The sequence below is a fragment of the Varanus komodoensis genome, unplaced genomic scaffold (assembly GCF_004798865.1).
Source record: "Varanus komodoensis strain SLA01 unplaced genomic scaffold, ASM479886v1 scaffold24, whole genome shotgun sequence".
NCBI classification, from domain to species: domain Eukaryota; kingdom Metazoa; phylum Chordata; class Lepidosauria; order Squamata; family Varanidae; genus Varanus; species Varanus komodoensis.
This window is the reverse complement of record NW_025335641.1, coordinates 8,836,019-8,850,124: the sequence shown is the minus strand read 5'-3', so window position 1 is coordinate 8,850,124 and position 14,106 is coordinate 8,836,019. Positions and strand designations below refer to the sequence as shown.

The window sequence follows — 14,106 nt, the reverse complement described above, 5'->3', positions numbered from 1 at the left end:
GGGAGGAAGGGTGCTTGAGAAGGCCCATGATAAATCATATCCTGACCCCTCCAGCCTTCCCCTCTTCTTCTACCAAAATGCATCCCTCGCCTTGAGATACATCTTGCATGGTTCTTTCTGCTACAGCTTTGAGGGGCCAGAAGATTTGATCTCTTCCTTCCAAGATAAGAGCACTTTCTCCAACCTTAGAATGGGTCCTCTGATCCAACCAATGGTCCATAGCATTGCTCTCTGGGTTAGTTGTGGCTCGTTTATCCCCCATTAACTCCAGTCTCTAAGTTCCTTTATAGAGCTACTCTTAATATTACCATATTCAGACAGAACCCATTTCTACCAGCCTGTGACTTAAGCCTTTGATTTAGCCTTGCCGTCCTCAACAGCAGAAAATAAGTCTTTGCCATATTTGGTGGAACAGTCCTTCAGATTTTGGAAAGGTATTTGAAGGCATCACTAACATGGTTATTCCTCAGGAATGCCTGCATCTCTAGTTTCTGTGAGGTATAAATATGCTTTTTAAACTGCTTTTTTTCTTTTCTTTTTTTTGAAATAGAAACTCTGATTCAAGAACAGACCTTTGATCTCAGTCCCCTTCCTGAAGAAAACTTCAGCTTGCTAGAGACAGCTTTGGACAACAAATTCAGGAAGGTCTCATCAGAACCTCCGGTCTGGGAGTATGCTAAAACACTTGGATTACAAGGAGAGCGGACCTAATATGGTGTTACTTATGATTCCCTTCACTTAAAATGAGACGACTTATGTTATTCACATAAAGGTTCAAAATACTCCTGAGCTTTGTTAATATGGTACAAAGCTACTTAATACGAATTTCTTCTGTACTAACTGGTTTAACTTGTTTCTCTGGTGAATAGAGTTGTCACCTTGCAACCTGTGCACTGGATACAGATTGAGATGTTAAAGAAACATGCAATAGATTCTAAATGTGTTCAGATTTGTATGAATCTGATCTGCCGATTCTACAACAGACTTTTACAAGTCTTGTGGATTCCATGGATTGCCAACCATGTTTTCCATGGGGAGTGTCCTAATTTGCAAAGTCTGGTTAAAAAAATCCAATTTGGTCAATAAGCAAATGACAGAAGAGTTATGGCAATATGCAGAACAAATATGCAAATCCTAACATGCATATTTTTTCATTGGTGGGGAGTCATTTAAAAAAAGTAATTGCCATTATCAACTACTGTGTCGAGCAGACCTCCAGGTACACTGAAATTAGCAGAGGTAGACAACGCAGCTAACAGAGGTGGATAAGCAACAGGCCCATGGAAGGAGCCGAGCAGAAAAAGCCACGGCTGACTCGCTTCTGTTGCACCAAAGAAATGTAAACGTGCATATATCTACCCTGAGTTGTGTTGTTGCTGCTGCTGCTGCTGCTGTTATGTACTGTCGGGTTGTCTCTGACTTATGGCGACCTTATGAATGAATGCCCTTCAGAATGTCTTGTTCTTGACAGCCCTGCTCAGCACTTGTAAATCTAAGGCCATGGCTTATGGCCTATGGACTCAATTCATCCCATATTTGTCTTCCTCCTCTTCTTCTGCCTTCAACTTTCCTTAGCATGATTGTCTTCTCCAGTGAGTCCTGCCTTCTCATGACGTACCTGAACTATGACAGCCTGTTTTGTTACTTTTGTTTCCAGGGAAAGTTTGATTTGATCTGGGACCACTTGTTCATCTTTCTGTTGGTCCAGGGTATTGGCCAAGACCTCCTCCAGCACCGTCTTTTACACACATAATTTCTCTTCCTGTCCGCTTTCTTCACTGAGTTACAATCCCTAATTACAATCCCTCATTGACAAAATTCTTCTGGGATTTTCAGCCCATGAAATCCTCAGCAACTCCTTGAGATGCATTCGCATATACACATCGGACAACTTGAAACACCATGAAGGAAACAGCATGTATTCTCAAAGTCCAAAATGAATGTTTGTCCCCCTCCGTGTTTGCAATTAATTCACATTAGCTTTCTGTTTGATTTTCTACAGAGAAACATATGAATTTGTGTTGTTCTAATAGTCTGAGACAGTTTCTGGGAACAGCAACAGAAAGCAGCATGCAAGGAAATGATTATTTCCAACCAATGTCTCATTGGTAATGAGCCAGTAACACAAAATGAAAGCCAAGCCAGGGTCAAATCAGTAAAAACAGGTATGGAAACACCCCACAAGAAAAGCCGAAAGCTTTGGCTGAACCTTAAATGCAGGTTTCTGGTTTGTAAAAATCTGCATATTTAGCATTAAGCTAAATGTGTATCATGGTAATATTTTAAATAATATTTTAAGGACTATCATCATATAAAGAGCATTTTGAGAAAAATATGTAAGGAATCCATATTAAATGTTTACAAATTACTTAAAAATATAAATATGGACTCATAATTCTCACTTCAGAACATGATATGCTCCAATACTTGCATATCAACCATGTCCATACCAAAGTTTAAATTAAGTAAACTCAGCAAAGAATCCAAAAGCAGCTTCACAAAGTCCATTTCTCAGAATGCCCTTGCCTGCACCAAAGGATAACCCGCATGCCTTGAAAAGCCACACTTAAACACACCAGTGCGCTTTTTTTGCGCACATACGTTTATTGCCTTGTATGAAGAGGCTCAAACTGGTCCGTTCCTGTTATCCAGGAGAAAACCCTAAAGAGGCGTGCTTTAAATGAATTTTGTTGCAGCAGTTCTTCTTGACCATGACTGATTTCTTGATTCTGCAATATGCACAATATTTATATTCACCAAATCCTGTTGGGCATATTTTTCCACAACTTTTACAGGTAACCAATATGGCAGGTAAGACACGTAACTTAAAGGAAATCTGCTTTTTAACTGAAATAAAACCGATATAGGCTTTCACTATTCTTGAAGGTGAATAGTGAAAATGAGGGAAAGATGTGATGGGAAAAGAGGTTCAAATATTTTGTGTGAACAATGACATATTGAAACTGTGCCGTTTATTTTCTTGTAACATTCTAGTTGTTGTCAGTTCCATACCAATATATTGCAGGAACAAATAAATAAACTGCTTCAAAAATTAAGAGCTGAATCCAGATTTAAGCTAGATCAACTGTGCTGATAGAAGTGGACTTCTCTTCCTTCTTCTTCTCATATGAGCCCCTCCAGGCCCCAAAAAATATTTCACAGAGACTGTGTGCACACAACACAGCGCAATTCTTCCTGAAATATGAGATATCATGTTGTCTGAACCTAGCTGCAGTAACAAACCATGGGTTGTTAACCATGAAAAGAGCCCATGTTGGCTTCTGGAATCATCAATATGCAGATACCAATTTTAGCTCTCATTTTGGTTTGATGCTAGAAAGGAAGAGGATCTCTGAGTTTCTGTCCATTCACTATAAAGATCTGAATGAGAGTAAAAAGCTGAACTTTAAACCTGCTGGAAGTGGTGCTGGGGGGTGGGGTGGCTGATCGTCTGAGATCAGGCTGGGTGCATGATCTGTCTTTGATGGGGTAGCACTACCCCTAAAAAAACAGGTTCCTAGTTGGGAGCGATCACTGACTTGACACTTCTGTTGGATGCCAAGCTGAAATCAGCAAAGTTCCCCGCTCCCCCTGCCCTGCTGCCACCCAAGCTTCATCTAGTTGTCTGACCATGATGGACCTTGGCACAATTATTCATGTCCCAGTGACCACCAAATCAAATTACTGTAACACCCTCTGCACCAGATTGCCCTTGAAAAGTATCTAGAAATTTCAAGCGCTGCAAACCTGAATAGCCAGGTGACAGCTATGGATGCTTTCAATACATTGTATCTCTTCTGGGTGAGCCACATTACTTGAAGGAGCATTTGCAGGCTCGATTCAAGGTGCCGGTTTTAATATGTAAAGCCCTCAACAGTGTGGTGCCTGGATACTTTAAAGAGTGCCTCCTTCTGAATGGTCCTCCGCTCCTGCTGTGGCCAACATCTGAAGCTCTGTTACAGGATCGTGGCAAGGCAGGTGCCATTAGAAGTAACATATTTTTGGCAGTGGCACCTACTCTGTGGGCTTCCTCATGCTAGAGACATTCAAAAAGAAACTGGGAGGGTGTATTTTGGTGTTCTGCACCAGCAGCGGGTTGCACCCCTTGGTCTTCATGGCCTCTTCCAACTCTACTATTCCATGAGTATAATGAATGCCCTTTCAAGCGAGATCCCTCATGTCCTGACACTGCAGTCTGACAGTGTTCTGACTGAACACACTTACGTGCTCATTATCAAGCCTATGCTGTGGCGGTGAGGGCGGCAAAGAAGAAATTCTTCTCCATTTCCATTGCCTCCTCACAGTGCCATCCAGCGGAGCTTTTTCAGTGGTACATGGGCTGATATACCCCGGCCCTAAGAAAGATCCTGTACCACCATCAATGGCCCTCTGTGACGACTTTGCCCAGCACTTCAAGGAGAAAATCGCTCAGATTCGTCATGAGCTGGACTCCACTAGTGAGTCAGATCCCTTAGGGGAGACACCAATGACTCCGTCTGGTCAGGTATTAATGGATGAATTTCAGTTAATGCAGCCCGACGATGTGGACAAGGTGCTTGGACAAGTATGTCCTACCACCTGCTTACTCAACCCTTGCCCTTTGTGGCTGCTGACCAAAGCCAAACACGGGATTGGTTCCTGGATCCTGGAGGTTATTAACACCTCTCTGAGGGACGGCCTTTAAAGGAGGCGGTAATCAGGCCTGTCCTAAAGAAGGCATCACTGGATCCAAAGATAGCCACCAATTATAGACTGGTGGCCAACATCCAGTTTTTGGGCAAGGTGTTAGAACGGGTGGTGGCAGGACAACTCCAAGTAGTCTTGGATGAAACTGATTACCTGGACCCATGTCAGTCTGGCTTCAGACCCGGGTACAGTACTGAATCTGCCTTGGTTGCCCTGTATGACAACCTGTGCAGGGAGAGAGACAGGGAGAGTGCGTCCCTATTGGTTCTCCTGGTCCTCTCAGCAGCTTTCGATACCATCGACCATGGTATCCTCCTGGATAGGCTGGTTGGATTGGGAGTAGGAGGCACTGCTTGGCAGTGGTTCTGCTCCTACCTTGACAGCCGATTCCAGAAGGTGGTGCTGGGCGACTTTGGCTCTGCGCCATGGCAACTTTGCCATGGAGTACCGCAGGGTTTCATTTTGTCCCCCTTGCTATTCAATATCTACATGAAACCGCTGGGAGAGGTCATCAGGAGGTGTGGGCTGTGGAGTCATCAGTATGTTGATGACACCCAGCTCTACCTCTCTTTTTCATCTGAACCAGTTGTGGCAGTGGCTGTACTGAACTGGTGCCTGGCCAAGGTAATGGGCTGGATGAGGGCCAATAAACTGAAGCTCAATCCAGATAAGATGAAGGTTCTGTTGGTCGATGATTTGAGCTCCTGGGTAGGTGACTTGGGCCTTGCTCTGGACGGGGTTGCACTTCCTCTAAAGCAGGGGTCTCAAACTCAACTGACCTGGGGGCCACTAGAAGTAGAGTCTGGGTGAGGCTGGGCCGCATCAAGTATTCCACCACCGCAGTGGGGGTGGGCCGCTCATCCCGCGTCGCTCCCGGAGGCCGGCCTGGGCACCGCTGGCGCTTTGAAGGCCACAGGGCCCCTTCCCCATGCCCTGCCCATCCCGGCAATTGGCCTACGGGGGCCAATTTGAGACCCCTGCTCTAAAGCAGGGTCTGCAGCTTGGGAGTGCTGCTCGACCCGGAGCTGTCCTTGGAAGCCCAAGTGACAGCGGTGGCGAGGAGCGCTTTCCTTCAGCTTTGGCTAATCCATCAGCTGTGTCCCTACCTGGAGGAAGATTGCCTAGCAACAGTAACACACGCATTGGTTACTTCCTGGTTGGATTTCTGTAACGCACTTTACGTGGGGCTGCCCTTGAAGACAGTCCGGATACTTCAGATGGTGCAAAATATTGTTGCCAGAATGCTGCTGGGGACTGGGAGTTATTCTCATATAACCCCAGTCCTCTATCAGCTCCATTGGCTTCCCATCAAAGTCCGGGCTCAATTCAAGGTGCTGGTTATTACCTATAAAGCCCTAAATGGCTTGGGACCAGGATACCTTAAGGAACACCTTTTTCCCTATTTGCCCTCCTGCCCCCTGAGATCGGCAGCAGAGGCCCTCCTCTGGGAACCATCTGTGAAAGAAGATAGGAGACAGAGTACCCGGAGGAGGGCCTTCTCTACGGTGGCGCCCCATCTATGGAATGTGCTCCCCAGAGAGGTCTGCCTGGCACCGTCATTATATGCTTTTTGGCACCAGGTTAAGACCTTTTTATTTAATCAATATTTTAATAAGTTTTAATATTGAATGTTATTATTGTATTTTATTAATTGCAGTCAGAGTGGGTCATCAATTTATTTATGCTGTTAGCCATCCAGAGACGTTAGTAATTGGATGGCGTACAAATTTTATAAATAAATAAATAAATAGTCTTTCACGCATTTCAGTAAACCCTGGCTATTTAAAAAGTCTTTGGCTGAACGTTTTCAGCCTATTTATTTAAAGATATTCATTTAAATCAGTTTTCCCCAGTCCAGTGGCCTCCAGATGTTACGGCATTATTCTTAACATCTGGGCCCTTCCTCTGCATATTGCACTTGCAAATACTAATTTCAGCTGTCAGAATTTTTTAATGAGCAGGAAAATAGGCTCAGCTATTTGCACTGAGTGTACAGTCAACCAGAGAAGATAATGATGCATAGCAATAATGTTTTGACCTTTCTATATTTTGAATATACCCATGGATCTAGTTAAGCAAAGTCATTTTATACGTCACAACAATTTTCAGCCTTACTATCAGGCAAACTTCTGAGTGTCCAGTCAAGACCTCCTTCTATCTCTGGATCCTTAAGGTCAGTGACTGGGCTGGGAGCTGGAGAAACTGAACCTTACAATGTAAAAAAGTGGAATTTACATTGCAGGGAGCAGGCAAAAGCCATTGGCCAAACATCAAACTTTTATACCAGGCCTCCCAGTCCCTGATTTCCCAATGTCCAGACAGAGAAGCAAGTAGACAGAGCATGGCAACAGTGGTTTAAACCAAGCATGCAGTTTAAGAGGCGATTCTCAATGCCATTCCTTATCCAGTTCCCTATTTTCCTACCTCCCTGAATCTAATCCCCTTGTTGATCCTTGGGGAGCATCCATGTAGTGGCCATAACCTGAGGAAGATGAACTCTAATCCTTTTGGCCAAAGCCCTTCAAGCTGGCGTAGCTCCCTCTACCACACAGATGTGGGGGGTAAGCACATCCCCTTCGCACTCTGGCTACTGTGGGTCTTCCGCTCTGCTTTTTGTCTCACCCTCAGTGGGACAAAAGAAGCGCTTTCAAAAGAGATGTCAGTGTGGAGGGAAGGAGCTCCATCTTTGCCTGGCTGACTGGCTCCCTTATGGGTTTGCCAGCCCACATGGGACCTTCTCTCCACCATCCCTTCCTCCTTTCTGACCCCTGACGGCAGCCTTTCAGCAGAATGCACCAGAACACTGTGTCTGCAGAATACTTAATCGTATCCTGTGTGCTCCCTCAAAACACGGATGTGATCAGAAAAATGGTCTTTCTAAAATATCTGCAAAATCTCATACATATGTTCTCATTCACAAAATACATTTTTATTGAATGGTTTTAAATGTGCAATGTGATGCTTTCGTCTATGGGAGAAAGATCCACAACTCTGAACATTATGAAGTTTTTGAGCTTAACTTGCCCTTTCAAGCAAGTTTGTTCTTCAGTTTTCTTGTGCACACAAAATGCTTGTGGAAACTGAAGACAGATTAATATTTTTAAAAAAATCTCTTGCACACCTTTCAGACCCTATGGGAATGGAGCGGTATATAAACATTAAAGTAAATAAATAAATACAGTTGTGCTGTTCACAGGATATGAGTGAAGGCAAGTATCATTTGTTCATCCATCCCTATCTTCTAGCTCCCACCACTGGAAAAGTTGAGAAGAGCTGGGAGGTAAATACAACCCTCCTCATTCATTCACTTAATGTGTGAGGGGATTCATGTTATTCAATGTGCTACACTGACTGATATCTTGCCCATATTCCTAGCAATGTGTAGCTTCCTTTCCACTTGAGAAGGAATAAGCAGCATGTAAGATGTTACATCACGATGAATTCCCCAACAGGAGTGGGGTACTGCTCTTTTAGCACTGAAAGAAAACCCCAGACTTCCTTTCTTGGTTCCCATGTTCCCGTGCCTTCTAGCACTTTTCTCCCAGTCTGCTCCAATCTGGAAGTGAGCTTGGCTCAACATGGTGGAGACTGACAAAGTAGGCAGGGAAGAGTTTAGCTCCCTTCTGAAAGCCCCTTTCCTAAAGCAGCTGATATCTTGCTTTATTCTGATATCTCACAAAAAATAAGAAGATGGAATATACTGAAGATACACATTCACCAACCAAATGCCTTCTCAGCAAATGAGGTGGTGACCCTCTTTTGAAAAAGGGTCAGAAAGGCTTCCTTAGACATCTTGGCCTTGATTATTCTGATTATTCTCAAATGGAACTGAATGTCACGCATAAAAGTTGATTAGCTGTGTAACTCCTACCAGTTTTTGTTAGATCGCAGTGTTTATCCCCAAGAAAACAAATAAAAACATCTCTCTTTGAATGGCTTCATGCATTACTGTTGGATCCTGCAACTTTCACTTATGCAAATAGCCCTCCATTTGTAATAACCATGCAGATGCACTGTAAAGAGTGGGCCTCTCTTTTGCTAATTGCAGACTGTGCAGCTAGTGAGAGGAGGAGACAGAGAACAGGTGGCAGGTGAGGATTCTGAAGCATCAAGGTTGCCTAGGGAAATTTTGCAGGCAGAGCATGAGAATCAACTCGCTTTGGAGGGGCAGAAGAGCATTCAGGATGGGAAGGAGAGAAGATGTAAGATTTAGCCCTTGGCCAAGAACGGAGGTGAAGGGAGAACTAAGCTGCCCGGTTAGAGGCTGCTGCTTGCGTCCAAGCAGCAAGAGCCACCCCAAGGATGGAGGCAGAAGCTTTACTGAAACGGAGGGACAGAGGGGAAGTTTTCAGTTTGAATTCAACTCTCTACATGGGCATATGCTTCTCTCTCAGCTTTGGTAGAAGGCTATTTGGAGGTCAAACTATTATGTAATCTGTTACGCTTCTTCTGTAAAAGAAATGCACTTCAAACGATTGTCTTGAGTTTGAACCCAGCTCACAACAGGACTTCCTGATGCCCATTCCCATCACTCCTCTGAGGCCCATGGGTGTGAAAGGGTACGGATGTGGCAGCATCCTGTTTTGTGTGTCTGCTTTTAAACTAACTAGAGGTTATAATCTGGTCCAGCACCATCCACGCCTGGAGGGGAGGGGAGGGGAGGGGGGTTGCTTTGGTTTATCAAGCCTCTATTTTCCTCACAGGGCTTCCTGTCCTCTCGAGGCCGGGTCTAGAGTGCCTCTACTTGGTATTGGGCGACCGAGACAGATTGGGGATTCTACTGGTGTACCGTGCACCCTTCTGTCCATCAGACTCCATCCCTGAGCTGATGAAGATCATCTCGGACCTGGTGTTGAAGACCCCCAGGATGTTGGTCTTGGGGGACTTCAATCTCCATGCAGAGACAGTTCTGACCGGGGCGGCTCAGGACTTCATGGTCTCCATGGCAGCCATGGGGCTGTCTCAACACGTCATTGGCCCAACCCATGAACGTGGACACACTCTGGACCTGGTTTTCTCAACAGGGCAGGAAGAGGGTGATCTGAGGGTGAGGAACTTGTGTCTGACTCACCTGTCATGGTCAGATCACTTCCTCATGAGGATTGAGCTTGAGAGCGGCCTTTCCCTCTGTAAGGGTGCAGACCCGATTGTGCTGGTCCGCCTCCAGAGCCGGATGGATCCGGATGGATTCCTGAAGGCCCTGGGGAATTTTGCGGTTGATAAGGCTGGTGCTCCTGTCGAAGCTCTGGTTGAACTATGGAATTGGGAAATGACCAGGGCTATTGACATGATCACTCCTAAGCATCTTCTCCCACCTGGCAGAGCCCGTTCGTCCCCTTGGTATATACCAGAATTACAGGCGATGAAGCGGGTTGGGATATGTCTAGAGCGTAGGTGGAGGAAATCACGGGATGAATCCAACCGAACACACTTGAGAGCCCATTATTGGGCCTATGCTGTGGCGGTGAGGGTGGCGAAGAAGAAATTCTTCTCCGCTTCCATTGCCTTCTCACAATGCTGTCCGGCGGAGCTCCTTCAGGTGGTACAGGGCTGGTACATCCGGACCCAAAGAAAGATCTCATGCCACCCTTGAAGGCCCACTGTGACGACTTCGCCAAGCATTTCCGGGAGAAAATCGCTCAGATTCGTCACAAGCTGGACTCTACTATTGAATCAGATCCTACTGGGGAGGTGCCAATGCTACCGTCTGGTCCACAATTGATGGATGAGTTTCAGTTGTTGCGGCCTGATGAGGTGGACAAGATGCTTGGACAGGTAGGTCCTACCACCTGCTTACTCGACCCTTGCCCATCTTGGCTACTCAAGACAGCCAAGGACGGGATTGGGACCTGGATTCTGGAGGTCGTCAATGCCTCTCTGAGGGATGGCCGGGTACCTGCTCCCTTAAAGGAGGTAGTAGTCCAGCCAGTCCTAAAGAAGGCATCCCTGGATCCACAGGTGGCCGCCAATTATAGACTGGTGGCCAACGTCCCATTCTTGGGCAAGGTGTTAGAGCGGGTGGTGGTGGGACAAATGCAAGCACTCTTGGATGAAACTGATTATCTGGACCCATTTCAGTCTGGCTTCAGACCTGGGTATGGTACTGAATCTGCCTGTCGCCCTGTATGATGACCTGTGCAGGGACAGAGACAGGGGGAGTGCGTCCCTATTGGTTCTCCTGGACCTCTCAGCGGCTTTCGATACCATCGACCATGGCATCCTTCTGGATAGGCTTGCGGGATTGGGAGTGCTTTGCAGTGGTTCTGCTCCTATCTCAATGGCCGATTCCAGAAGGTGGTGCTGGGAGACTGTGGCTCTGCACCATGGCAGCTATGCCATGGAGTTCCACAGGGGTCCATTTTGTCCCCCTTGCTATTCAACATCTACATGAAACCGCTGGAAGAGGTCATTAGGGGGTGTGGGCTGCAGAATCATCAGTACGCTGATGATACCCAGCTCTACCTCTTGTTCTCAACTAATCCAGGTGAGGCGGTGGCTGTGCTGAACCGGTGCCTGGCCGAGGTAATGGGCTGGATGAGGGCCAATAAACTGAAGCTCAGTCCAGACAAGACGGAGGTCCTGTTGGTAGGTGGGTCGGGCTTCAGGATGGGGGACCTGGACCTTGTCCTGAATGGGGCTGCACTCCCTCTTAGGGACCCAGAGCTCCTCGACCCAGAGCTGACACTAGAAGCTCAAGTAACAGTGGTAGCAAGGAGCACCTTCCTTCAGCTTCGGCTGATCCATCAGCTGTGTCCCTACCTGGAGAACGACTGCCTGGCGACTGTGACACATGCATCGGTAACTTCCCGATTAGATTTCTGTAATGCGCTCTACGAGGGGCTGCCCTTGAAGATGGTCTGGATACTTCAATTGGTGCAAAATAGAGCTGCCAGGTTGCTGACAGGGACTGGGCGTTGTTCTCATATAACCCCAGATCTCCGTCAGCTTCACTGGCTCCCTACTGAAGTCCGGGCCCAATTCAAGGTGTTGGTTATGACCTATAAAGCCCTCAACGGCTTGGGACCTGGATATCTAAAGGAGCATTTGCGTCCATATATGCCCTCCCACCCCTTGAGATCAGCAGCAGAGGCCCTTCTCCAGGAACCCTCTGTGAAAGATATTAGGAGCGTGAGCACCCGGAGGAGGGCCTTCTCTGCAGTGGCTCCCCACCTATGTAATGCGCTCCCCAGAGAAGTCCTCCTGGCACCGTCATTATTTGTTTTTCGGCACCAGGCCAAGACCTTTTTATTTAAATGACATTTTTATTGTCAATCGGTTGTTTTATTTGCTGTTTTAAATTATGGCCGAGAAACTCCAAATTTTTAATGTTATTCTATTTTTTGTTTATTTATTTTCTTTGTAAGCTGCCCTGAGGTTTCGGCGATGGGTGCGGCATAAAAATGTTATAAATAAATATATAAATAAATAAATCGGTCCAAACCCAAGGGGACTCTAGTTAGTTTGACCTACTGTTTATTAACAGGATCATACATACCACAATTTTGTCCAGGTGTACTCAAACAAACAAGTGACTATTAAAAAGTAAGTTTCCTCAAGTTCAGACCTAACAAGGAATTCTAGGTAGCTTAAAAGTGGAAGCATTTTTTTCCCTCACAGCCGCACCAAGGAAGAAAAAGGAAGTGTGTGAACCGAAGGCTCATTGCCCATTCAGTGCAAACAATGGTCTATTGTTCTGTGCAAAATCCCCCTCAGTCTTCCAAGGCTGCAGTTCACATTTTCTTCACAGAATTCCACAGTCTAAAAATGTAGAGGGGACCTACCATTCAACTTATGGTATTGTGTGATTATGATTTAGAAAACACACGTGTCATGTCACTAGAATTAAGCAAGGCATTCATTACATTGCAGATTCAACAAGAAAACACTCCATGCCAGACAGATGTTACCTTTTCTAAAGGGCTTTCTACCCGAGGGATGCTGATCATAGGCATTTGAGCCAGATTGTCCATGTGTGAGTGTTCATTTTCTGGTTGTCTACCTCTAAAATTATTTACCACACAAACAACCTATAAAGAGAAGGAAAACATAAAATATTACAAATGAATTGCACAAATTGGATCTTCAGTGTCTATATTCTTGGTTCAAAGCCTACAGCTATAAAAACTAATTACTACGATGCTATTCCTAACTGAATGACAAATAAAAAATATTTCCACCTATACAATGTTGCAACTTAATGCAGTTTTTAATTATAAGCTCAGGATAGTTTTAGAACTACATAGGTAGGTTGCTGTTCCATGCAGTTGCTGTTCCATTAAAGCAATGCTTTAAAGTGCCTTAGGGACATTTTCAACCTCATTTCCAACGTAGGCCTATTCATGTAGGGCATGGTCGGGGAGATGGAGAGACTATCTGTGGCCCTATCACTGATTCACCTTCTTCGCCTTCCAACAGGAGAGCAGTGGTGCCATGGGCAGCCTGTGGCTTCCCCATGGCTGCTTTTGTGACCCCCATGCTCTCCCCCCGCTGCAGCAGTGACTGCAGTACAGAGAGAACGCAGCACTAACAACCAAACTCACAGCAGTTTTGCACAGAAGCAAGGCACAGCGGTTGTGCCAACCTTGTTTACAAGCAGAACTGCAATTGGGCTTGGAAGCAACAGTGACACACACATTGGTTACTTCCCGGTTGGATTACTGTAACGCACTCTATGTGGGGCTGCCCTTGAAGACAGTCCGGATACTTCAGATGGTACAAAATAGAGCTGCCAGTATGCTGTCGGGGACTGGGCATTATTCTCATATCACCCCAGTCCTCTGTCAGCTCCATTGACTTCCCATCGAAGTCCAGATTCAATTCAAGGTGCTGGTCATTACCTATAAAGCCCTAAATGGCTTGGGACCAGGATACCTTAAGGAATGCCTTTTTCCTATTTGCCCTCCTGCCCCCTGAGACCGGCAGCAGAGGCCCTCCTCTGGGAACCATCTGTGAAAGAAGATAGGAGACAGCGTACCCGGAGGAGGGCCTTCTCTGTGGTGGCGCCCCAACTGTGGAATGTGCTTCCCAGAGAGGTCCTCCTGGTGCCGTCATTATATGCTTTTTGGCACCAGGTCAAGACCTTTTTATTCAATCAATATTTAATATATTTTAAGTGTGAGATGATTTATTTATATTTTATATGATGTTCAGCCAGCATGGAATAGTTAACTTATTTTATTCTGAAATAATGTTGTAAGCCATCCAGAGATGGAAATAATGGACAGCATACAAATTTGATTAAATAAATAAATAAAATAAAGCCCAATTTGTTTGGAAACTATACATTTCAGAACAGCTACTGTTTTGGCCAACATGGCCACTGTGGCTGCTCAAAAGGATACTCCTGATCATTTGCCCAACCATTTCCGCTCATTCCCAGGGTGATTGCTACCACAAGCACATCACAGCTACTTCCCCACT

General features: G+C 45.7%; 1 protein-coding gene across 1 annotated transcript in view; it reads right to left on the bottom strand.

Annotated features, from left to right (window-relative positions):
* Positions 1 to 12,557: 12,557 nt before the first annotated feature.
* PLPPR5 (phospholipid phosphatase related 5) overlaps positions 12,558 to 14,106 on the bottom strand; it is a 78,830-nt gene continuing 77,281 nt past the window's right edge. The window contains exon 5 of the mRNA XM_044432249.1: positions 12,558 to 12,713. Coding sequence (XP_044288184.1) covers positions 12,558 to 12,713 — 156 coding nt within the window. The remainder of the gene's footprint in view (positions 12,714 to 14,106) is intronic.